General features: G+C 46.6%; 3 protein-coding genes across 3 annotated transcripts; 1 reads left to right on the top strand and 2 right to left on the bottom strand.

Moving 5' to 3' along the window:
• Window positions 1-2,093: 2,093 nt before the first annotated feature.
• On the bottom strand, window positions 2,094-2,606 carry LACBIDRAFT_315060 (uncharacterized protein; the record flags this gene model as incomplete). Its single annotated transcript, XM_001889425.1, has 1 exon — window positions 2,094-2,606. The coding sequence occupies one exon, from the start codon at window positions 2,604-2,606 to the stop codon at window positions 2,094-2,096; it is 513 nt and encodes a 170-aa protein (XP_001889460.1).
• Window positions 2,607-2,894: 288 nt separating this feature from the next.
• On the top strand, window positions 2,895-5,098 carry LACBIDRAFT_334609 (uncharacterized protein; the record flags this gene model as incomplete). The annotated part of the gene is made up of 8 exons (XM_001889379.1): window positions 2,895-3,097; window positions 3,134-3,233; window positions 3,257-3,440; window positions 3,584-3,636; window positions 3,675-3,999; window positions 4,022-4,194; window positions 4,224-4,631; window positions 4,682-5,098. The coding sequence occupies 8 exons, from the start codon at window positions 2,895-2,897 to the stop codon at window positions 5,096-5,098; spliced, it is 1,863 nt and encodes a 620-aa protein (XP_001889414.1).
• A 735-nt stretch (window positions 5,099-5,833) lies between these two features.
• LACBIDRAFT_334610 (uncharacterized protein) lies at window positions 5,834-7,289 on the bottom strand (the record flags this gene model as incomplete). The annotated part of the gene is made up of 5 exons (XM_001889426.1): window positions 5,834-6,136; window positions 6,194-6,664; window positions 6,812-6,830; window positions 6,942-7,033; window positions 7,086-7,289. The coding sequence occupies 5 exons, from the start codon at window positions 7,287-7,289 to the stop codon at window positions 5,834-5,836; spliced, it is 1,089 nt and encodes a 362-aa protein (XP_001889461.1).
• Window positions 7,290-11,030: the final 3,741 nt, after the last annotated feature.

Below are 11,030 nucleotides of genomic sequence, written 5' to 3' on the forward strand. Positions count from 1 at the left end.
TCTGGAGGCTCTACAAGCATAACCACTCAGTATTTTTAACAAATTCTTTGATAGGCTCATTCAGGTTGACCAGAGGTATGTTCTGGCTACCTCCCCAGTTAGCGCATATTTTTTTTTTAGATGCCAAAAATGGCCTCCAGAATAAAAACCTTCTCAAGGCTCCAGCTTTCACTGAAATTAGTCCATACCAAGGGAAGTGTAACACAACTACATAATGTAAAAGAATACACAAATACATTTGAGGTACAATAGATTCTTAGAAAGAACCAGAAAAATGAACCAACCTTCATTCTTTTTGCACTCAACTGTACATATATAATTTTGAACTTGACACAACATCAGTGAAATGTACACGTTGCAGACTGGGGATGACAAGTATGTAATTGTGGTCTACTGCATTCCGTAGCCTCTCCTCCACTGCCAGATGTTCTTGAGAATGAGGAGACCCCAGCGGGGTTCTAAGTTGGCATGTCACCAGATTTTGGTGATGGTGTCCCAAATTTGGCAGGCCGTCACAATACGCTGGTGACCGCTAGGATGCTCACCTAGATGTGTCAGGTATTCCTCTTTCTACCTCTGTACCACCACCATTTCTCGCCTTTTCTGTTATTTATCACCGTTCCCTACTACCTTATGCACATTTAATCTGCACAACATGAGCCTTCCCTAACGACAATAACGAAACCCTGCACACCCTGACGCCCAGGCACGAATTGGGCATGAACACACCTGCCACATCAACAGCCTCAAATGCTGATGCTCCTCTGCTTCCATCAACACTACCTTCTCCTGCCGATGTCCAAATTGACCCCCAGCTCCTTCACGCAGATGCTCGACATCCTGATGGCAGCCTTATTGTGGTGGCAGCCTTGTTGCGGAAGAGGTCTACAAAGCCCACCTGTAAGTCCATTGCCTACTGTGTTCAGCATCTCTGGATATTTTACAAAGAAAGAGCCCTTGCAGGCGGCATGTACTCATTTCAAGATTTGTTTCGCAATGCGAGCCAACTTTGATTTTCTATGTAATACCCTTGTCTGCCACTGCTGCGTATGTTCCTTGTATCCACTTTCAATTTCTTTAGAAGTCACTGTTGCTTCACAGGTATTCTGCATGAGCAACTACAAATCCCCCGCCTGATCACACTGTGGCTGGTCCATCGAAAGTGCTTTCTATCACCATCCCGCCATGCCCAAGTCACTCTTTAGGCCAAACAACTGGCCAAGCTGATCAAGAACCTCTTGAAGCCCAGGCTGATTTTTACATAGTAAGCTACTTCACTCTCCCTAATATGTGTCTTGGTTTATCTCACCAACATACATACTAGATTTCGTTCAACCGCAATTGACCAACTCGAGCTACTAACCAACACGGAATGGGACAAGCAACACAAACATGACGATGTACAGACTGTAATTGGAAGCACAAACAATACTTGGCATATGTGATTGAAAGGTGTTGTACACCATGTCAGAGATAGGACGGTGGAAACAAAATTGTAGGCACTCGCCTTATTCTTCATTCACAGTGCTGTTCAGCGCTAACTCCCAATGCTGTCCAGCATCACCCCATCGCCATTCCAAGCACAGGCAGCATGTGAAGCTGATTACTTTGACGCCAATGAACGACGAGCAACCTTGATACGTAGAACGTGTGGATGGTTGCAGCAAGTAGTCAGGGCTTAAGGAAATGCGCCTGCAGAGAACGCTGGATGAGTGATGGCGGACGACACTCATACAAAGTAGGTAGCAAGAGTTTGACACACCCAATGTCCATCAACGAACTTTAGCCACAGGTCAGTTTGCTTCCATCGGGTTCGTCTACAATGGCTTACATTTTGTAGGTCATTATGCCATCTTAAATGAGGTCAACGTGTTAAGTGAGTGCTTCAAATGTGGAACAACCTGCCAAACCTTCTGGAATCTTGTGGACAGCCAAGGGTGAGGGTCACGTGGGAGATGCGACAAAAGAACTTGAACACAGAGGTCAGTTAGTATTGTGTACTCAAGGAGAAGTAAACAAAACTGACATACTTTTGCAGCACCATCATGTATATTCACGACTTTCACCCTTGCATATCTCAATAATTCAAGCTGTCAGTCACGGAACGTGAACATGAAGGGATGGTTTTCATAAAAGCTCCAGGTGTGCACAATATCGATGAACACTAAGGACAGAGTGATGTGGTATCGTTCCCACTTGCACAAATGTCCTCCTCTGCACACGTTAATTTTTTCAATGTCAAGAAATAAAAACTTGGATTGGGGGTGATATCGAAAAGTGGGAAGCAGGGGAGAGTGCAGGTTGGATGCAGGTAGGAAGAGCTGTGAGGATTGGGGTGAAGGTATGGGGAGACGGAGCGGGGACGGTGAGTCAGGTGATCCGCCCATGCCAAAGCGATGTGATGACGACAGGCAGCCACCAGCCAAAGCGTGGTGACGAGGTGGAGCGAGGCTGGAGGCAGAACACAGCCTGAGTGCTGTGATGAGAACCAGAGTGAAGGCGATGAGAGTGGCTGACGTAAGGTGCTGAGCAGTGATGCTGAGCTGGGACGGCATCATGTCGTCACAGGGAAAGCGCCTGAGAACCTTCGAGCCAAACCAGCCCATTGGAGGATCTGTCACGCAGGCCCAGAAAGGCCTTGGGTTTGGGACCCAACAATAGGGTTAATCAATGATGTCCGAGCTCACCAAGTACATTTTCCGGCAGCTGCTCTCTCGTGAGCTTTTGTTCTTATGTTTGTTTATTTGGTCTTCCCCATCAGATTATGAGGGCATGTCAGCATTGGAAAGTATGGCAATCTGTGTGGCGATCTGTATGGCCAGAAACGTGACATTGGACACGTGATGTTCAAATATTAGTTCTGTGTCGCGTCGCGTCACCTTGCATGCTTCACCATGCTTCTAATTGACCTAGTTGAGCAGCTCAAAGGTCATGCAGTGCTTCAAGAGATCTTCCTCAGTGCCCTTATGACATTTGCACAACTTACATCTCATCTTAAGTGTGATGTTCTCCAGCCACAAAGCATCTGTCAAAGTGACCCTGAACACGCACCTGATAAGCTTCCCGCCAGCATCTCTAGTTTCCTCAGCGACACACTGTGAATTCCTGAACAACACATCCATGACTACTGGAGTCTTCTCAAGGACTATATCTGGAACATGCCTACTACAGCACTTTCTAGCAAGGACTATACACTGTTCAAAGAGCATGGATGGGTTTATGGCATTAGTAATGTGATTTGTTTGGATTGATCTAGATGGTGCCTGACCAGAATCTTGCAGTGGCGCTGACTCTATACCTGCCTAATATTGTATGCACCAACCCTGACTGCACAAATATTGTTCCCTTGAAGAAAGAGGAGCAACGCAAAGTGATCGTTTATACTTTATCAAATGGTGTCCAACCCGCATGGAATGTACATGTATATTGTCTGAGTACATGTGAGGTTCTTGTTGCAAGTATTCACTGAAAAACATGTTGCACAGAGTGCCAAACAAATTATCACAACAATTTCAGTGTCCAGGATGGTGTCCGAACCTACTACATGGGTATACCAAGCTATATATTGGTAGGTGAGCATCAGTACGTGGAAGTGAAGGTAGTGAGAATGTGGATTTCGCAAATGCTTCTCAGATGGTATGTGTTTTCCGCATCTATCTATTTACATTCTCAAGTACTCAAGGTTTTCGGCTACCAATGCTGCTCGGCTTTATGATCTGGCCCTGTCAGAGAATCTTACATACCTTGATGGATGGTCACTTGGCGGCCAGCTTACAACAAAGCATATATGGGATGGTTTTAGTTTAGTGTCTTTGCTTGATGACCATCAAACACAAGGAACACTCCTTCATGTACCTCACACAGGCTCTCAGAGTGACCACTTCAAGACTGCAATGGAGGAAAGAAATAAGCAGATTATTATGGAAGGACAGCCTGATGCTGTTCATCATACCTGCAAAAAATGCATGCGCATTTACAAAATGGAGGATGGGGAATTCAGTAAGATTGCACAACTAATCAGGGTTAACAGAATTAATCAATCAACAGGGAAAGTTCAGGCCATTGTTGCAGATGGCATCAGTATTGGCTGCCCCTGCTGTGGAATCTTTCGATGCACTGAGCCACTTCAAAACAACCAACACCGATTTTGTGCCACACATTTCGGCCATCATAATATTTGCGCTATTGATGGCTGTGAGCTTCCAGTTGAACTTATACCAAAGAAATTGAGGACATGTGCAGACCCTATTCACCAAGAGATCGAGAGAAAGAAGAAGGCATGCAGAAATGCTGCATTTGTTCTGAAGGACCATTGGAAAAATGCCCAAGTGCTTTATGGTGAAGAAACTCCAGTTGCTGTGACTGGGGAGCACATAGATGTTGAGGATGAAGTTGAATGGTTTGAGGTAAATGGCATGGCAGTTGAAATCTTTAACAAGCAGAACCCTGGATCAGTCGGCGTCGTTGAGGATCTTGATCCTTGCTCAACAAAATCATTGGACGGCAACCGCAAACTCAAAACGCAGCTCTCGAGAAGGAGAACACACAATGAAGAGACCCTTGTGCGACCCTGTGGCATAATATTTGCGCACACAACCATGTTTGGAGCAGAAGCTGTGTCAAATTTTCTGGTGCGTGTTAGCTATACTCCTTAGCTTATTGAGCTCTTAAAGTTATGTAGATAATGCTCAAGAACACATTTTCCATCCCAGGAGCAAGCAAGCCTGAACACATATTTTACAATACAAATTGTGATGCAAAACAACAGGCAGACACATCAGGTGATCCATGGTTTCAAGACGTGGGCATGTGCGTTGACATCTGGCATTTCCTGAACAAACACAAGGTGACACATGAGTTCTGCCAACTAAATTGCAACCCAGCAATGTACCCTGAGCTACAGGATGATGACGGGAACTGGTTTTTCAACACGTCGGTTGCAGGGCAGACAAATACATGGCTTGGCGGATACAGCTCAATCATCAGAGAGATGCTCCCTGACAAGTATGATTTTTTCCTTGACGAAATGATCAGGCTCCATAATGCCGAAGTGCTCCAGAGGTTGGAGAAGGAGGGACACTGCCCTCGTATTTTGTAATCATGGTGTTGTTCTATTACATGTTTCTTCATTACACAACAGAGTCCAAGACAAGTGGAAGTAAGTAAGGTGTTGCTGAAGGCAGGAGGGATATGGAAAGAAGTTAAGATATGTAGCACAATAAAATCTAAAGTACAATTACTGTCTGAGAGGATACTGGCGCGCAAACACTGACCAGCGGCCAGCAGGCGTACCTCCACCAGCTACAGCCTCCTCATGGTGATCCTCAGAGGCGGCCTTCCATCGGGTGCATGCGTTGTAGTATGTTGCAAGCTTAACCTTACAGCCAAACACATGCTCGAGCCGCTCTTCCAGCATACCGAAGTGCTTTCTCATCTCCCGACTATCGATCTTATCAAATACGTCTTGCATGTCAACAACATAGCAATTGCCAGGCCATTTTGAAGTTGACTTATGTGAGGATGTCGAGATGGGGGAAGGAATTGAGGAGGGGGATGATGGTACTGGTGGAGAGGAGGGGCTTGTGAGAGCAAAGGATGATGATGATGAGGATCCTTGGGACATGGAGGATGTCCAGAGGGATGAGGGGGATGTGGATGATGTTATGGGAGAATCAGGAATTGTGACGATGGGAATCATGAGGGGAGTGAGACTAGGGAGGTGTCGCTTTCATGCCAAAGCCTTGGGTGTGATGGTGAGGTCAAGAATTTGCACCTCGGAAGGGGGCGATGATCGAGGAGATGGCGTGAGGGTGGCTTTGTGCTTGCGCGACACTCATACACTACTCCGATCACCTGGCATGTTGGTGCGAAGGTGAGTGTTCTTCCTCATGATGGTAGCAAGTTCCTTGTCGAAGTCCAAACACTTGACATTTCGGCAACGAAAGAGGAGGTGGGTGTTGGTAGATACGGAGTGTGGCCAGCTGGCATCAACTTGGACCCAGTGACGACTGGGGATGTTGTAGACATCAAGCACTTCAGTTCCGAGCTTCTCCAGGGTCTTTGGGCATTGTGCTAACGTCCATGTTGGCCACCCCTGTAAAACTTGCACTGATAGAACCTCAGGTGGTGCACCATCCTACAAGGAGCATTAAAAGGGATGCAGGTGATGGACATGTCGTTAACGACTGCTTACCTGTCGCCAGAACATGATAAAAAATTTGTGGAGCAGTGCCATGTCACCCTGCGCTTGCCCTCGCTTCTTCAACAGTTGCGACGTCTTGTCTTCATAACCCCGCATCCATTCAGAACGAAGATGGATTGTGTGCTTTGGAGCCTTGGTGCTAGTGCTGGGGGGTGGTGCTGGAGGAGAGGGTGTAAAACGAACCAGGGACAATGGGCCAGAACGTGAGGAGGCAACACGTGAGGAAGAGGCAACATGCGAGGAAGAGGTGATACATGAGGAGGAGGCAAAGTGCGAGGAGGTAATGTGTGAGGTGGAGGCAAAGTCTGAAGGAGAGGAATGAGTGTTGTTGTGTGGTGGAGAGTGACTGAGAGAAGCTGCAAGGGCTGCCTGATAATCAGCCTCTTCCTTGGCTTCGTCCGCAAGCTCCTGTGCACGAGCAAGTTTGGCCTCCCGTGTTGAAGCCTCCACAGAACGCATGAACTGGACAGTGGGGTCCATGTTCGCAATCACAATCTGGAGCTCCTCCCCAGGAGAAAGTGATCACGTAGGAGGGGGATGGTGAACTGAGGAGGAAGATGTGGCTGCGGACACCTGTGGTTGTTTCCCTTTCCGCTTATTGGCAACTACCATAGCGACCGTGTGGATACTGCAACCTGTGTGCACAACACAGCATTTCTTGCACATGAGCCGGATGCAGACCGAGTTTGCAACCCTGTGGCATTTGCTTTCACTGCACTTGGACGAGGCTTTGACTGACAAGGTGGTTGTAGAGGAATGAGAGGTGGGCGCTGAAATGGCATTGGGTGCAACGCCTGGCATAAAGGTGTAGTGGTAGTGGTGGGCATGGCACTGGAACAAAAGAGAATAAGATTGTGCAAAGGAAGTGTCCTCGTCAACTTACCCATATGTAATACTGGCCAGGGAAATTACTACCTGCCGCAAGCTTGACTTTGAGAGCGCAATGACACGCAGGACTAGTGTTTAAAGGTTCAGTCCATAGGACCGCAAAAAACCGGTGGACCGAACTGAACCGGACCATGGTCCGGTCTTTTTTTCGGTTGCAGTTGCCCCAATTTGGGGTTGGTCCGGTTGCCAGTTGCCTCATTTCGAAAATCTTTTAAAACCGTTCAAAGGCCGGTTTTAATCGGTTGCAACCGGTTAAACGGTCACGTGCGTTACATAGCCTTGTAACCACGTTTATTGCCTTTTATTGGGTTTTTGTTTCATCAAAAACGGTTAAGAATTGAGAAAGATATAACCAAATCCATATTTTACCTGAGTCTCTATGAGATGTAATTCGGTTTCAGTCATAGCTATGTCAAATCTTCATTAAATCTCTTGAAAATTGGTAGAATGATGGGTATTTATATGCTTTACTATTTTATATAACCCATTTATTTTTCAGAGTAATAATGATTGAGATACAAATGGTTTATATTGGTATAATAAATTATACGCAAAAAAACCGGTCTGGATCGGTCTGAACCGGTATCATGGACCGCAAAAGACCGGTCCTAGGTGGTTCGGTTCGGTTCCCTCAATATCTGGGTCGGTCCTGGACCGGTTGCGGTCCACGGTCGCGCGTTTTCGGGGCAAAAAACCGGACTGAACTGAACCTTTAAACACTACGCAGGACAGGAATTTGGGCTGTTGATGTTGGGAATGACAGGATTCATGGTGGTGGAAGGAGTGTGAAACAGTTCATGAAGATATAGATGACTATATGTGCATTAACGGAGGGGTATGTAAGGTATCGACATGGGGGAAGAGGGAGACACAGGAGGAATGCGTAGCACACCGGTGTTTGGACCAATGTAGCCGCCAAACATTCCGCCACACATTTCGCCACATACACTGCCAAACATTCCAATTCTGACATTTTTTGCAGATTATATAACCATCAGATATTTAGTTCTCCTCCTGGGTACGAAAGCATCGCGAGACGAGCGGCTGCTTTTAGGAGCCTGGATCGACCAATGAAATGTTAATAAAGAAAAGTGCATCACTCAAGGATTGAACCAAAAACCTCAGACTCATGGCCTACGTATGCAAAGACTACAAATTTGTAGTGCAACATAACCATTTGACTACATGACCTATTAGAAAACTCCCAAGGCCGCTAATATATCCAATCTCTCACCCAAACTTAAACAAGAAAATCTTCCAGTGCTGCAACATAGGGGAGGTTTTCTCCTGTAATTAATGCATAGTATGTGGGGCTCTTTCCAATAGAATACAAATTTTTATGAAATCTACTGTACTTCGTTTACAGCTAAATGCAAAACCCTAGACACCTCTCAGAAATTTCTTGACTCCGCTTTGCTTTGTGTAAACAACCATTTGAGGAAGGAAGCGGGCACCTATGATGCAAATCCTGCACCAATTCAGGTATATGTAATGTAATGGAGTGCTCCACACTCCAATTGAGGTTATAATGATACAGACTTGTGCCAAATGTGGTTGTTTGCACAAAGTGAGGCAGAGACCAGAAATTATCGGGAGGTGTCTAGGGTTTTGCATTTAGCTGTAAGCCATTGGAACGTCGTTGCATTGCGATTGCAACCAAGTGTCAACAAAGACAAGTGATTACAACTGGTTCAAACTCCGACATAATCGTGATTGAAACTCCGGCTGGTTGCAACCTAGTGTTGCCGCAAGGGAAGGTGAAGGTCACCTTGAGGTGACAGCCCTGTCACCTTGAGTTACCTTGATGTGACCTCAAGGTATTTTCCAGATTAGGAAAACGAAAGAGAATCAGCTCGCAGCAAGTTTGCAGCCACGTAGAATCATAACTATATCATGTAGTATTGTAACATACATCTGAGTACTGGTCAACAGAGGGTCCCTGTGGTTGAGTGAGGTGACCTGTCAACTAAATATGCACATGGCGAGCCAAGAAGTAATTTTAGGGTATTGAGTTGACGAGCAATTGACAAGTTACGAAAAAATCATCCATACAGAGGGGCGAAACATGGGGTACATAGATCTCCTCCTCAACAAACACCCATTTGTCATTGCAGTCTGTCCTTTCTGAAGCAGATGTGAATCTGAGAATTTGAAGCTTCTCCATCAATTCCGGTGCAAGGTTGTTTCGGCAAAGGGTGTCAGTTTCTTTGCTTTACAAGAACATGCACTCTGATGGAGCAGAGGATGCTTGAACTGGAAAAACATCCAACGTGACGTGGTACATTGTCTTCTTCCTTTTATTCACCTGATAGTGCCATAGCAGCATCGTTCAATTGATCAAATTGAAAGACATGAAACTAGGCATTATTGGTTCCAGAGTATAACTAGAAATGAGATTCAAAAAATTGATCGGCGCGGTGGAGTGCTGATGTTCAGCGTCGAGCAACAAGTTTGGGCGCATGGAACGACAAAACTCGTCACAAGAAAGGCTGAGTGGCCCGGCCGTGCCGCTGGCCTATGAGAATTTTTTCCCGAAGTGGCACATTTACCTTGATGCACCTTGACACTCCTTGACGTTGACAATTTCCTTTTGCATCGCCTCAAGGTGACCTTGCCTTCAAGGCACCTTTCCTTGCGGCAACACTATTGCACCAACAAAAAAAAAGTCCGACAGTCATCTCAAAGAATATTACAAAAGTTGTCAACGAAGTCAGGCATGTCGCAACGTCTCTCGACCAAATTGACCAAAAGTCCTCATCTGAGGCGCTGTGCTCATCGTGCCTCTAGTAAAAGCCCATATAATGCTTATTTGCCACCTCCCGCGCCCTGGCACTCAATGACTCGGATAGAGACAGGGATGCCGCTATCATCGCCTGCCGTCAGCATTTCGTCGTCATCGATAGGCCTGTCGCGCGCTCTTCGGGTTGTACATACCTCTTCTTCATCAGGCGCGAGGTCCTGTGGTTGTTTACTTGTTATTCCCCCAGTTAACCCCCGGCATTCAACGACCCACTGCAGTCTAATCGCACATTTGAAAATGTACCGCGAGGGCTGAACCGCGCCTCAGCTTCCCTTCTCGATCTCCCGACCCCCTGACCTGTTATCATCCTCAACATTCGGACACGCAAAGTCGCCAGACATGTCTATGCTCCCCCTGTCCATAATATTTTGTACCAGTTTATGAAACCTTTTCCTCCCGCCTCTCGCCACATTGCGACGGCTAACACCGTTGCCTTCCACATTCGCGACACCTTTTCTCACTTCTTCCAATGAGCCTGCACCTATTTTCAGGTTACCGCACGCGACCGACGTGCCTTCATGTTCAGCGACGCCTTGCTGACACCCAGTTTTGATTCACAACTAAAACGTCGAAAGCTCTGGCGTATAATTTCGCGATACGAGTACATATCGTAGCTCCTCGAGGTTACCTTTTGTACAGCCTTTTCCGCCTCTACAAGACAAGCCCCTTCTTCTACAGCACGCTCTGCCTCCTCTTCTTCCACTGGGTTCTTCCACAACGTCATCGCTGACAAGGGCCGGCACCTGGTCTTCCAACTCCAACTCCAGCTCAAAAACCACAATCTCACTGCCTCCAGCAACGCCCAAATCCGCTACCGTCCTCCCACCTCCCAGAACACCAACAAAGACTCAAGAGCGGCTCAAGGTCTTCTTCACCTCGTCTTTCAAGACCAGTGCGAGTGGTCCGAATTCGAATTCGATGCTGTGTCCAACGAGAAGGGTGCACAAATACAGACGCGCGCAGCACCAGCACAAACGCGTCTTCTGTCAATTATGTTGAGCAGACGTTACGCTTGTGACCTATGATCCCCCGCGTGCGTACAGACGGTTAACGCAATTATGGGTTCCTGTATGCTATCGGCATGGGCTTGATATCTCTACGAAGATGCCGTTGTTCGTGGTGAGTTGACCTGAAGAAATT

Source organism: Laccaria bicolor, genomic scaffold (genome assembly GCF_000143565.1).
Source record: "Laccaria bicolor S238N-H82 LACBIscaffold_67 genomic scaffold, whole genome shotgun sequence".
Lineage (NCBI taxonomy): Eukaryota > Fungi > Basidiomycota > Agaricomycetes > Agaricales > Hydnangiaceae > Laccaria > Laccaria bicolor.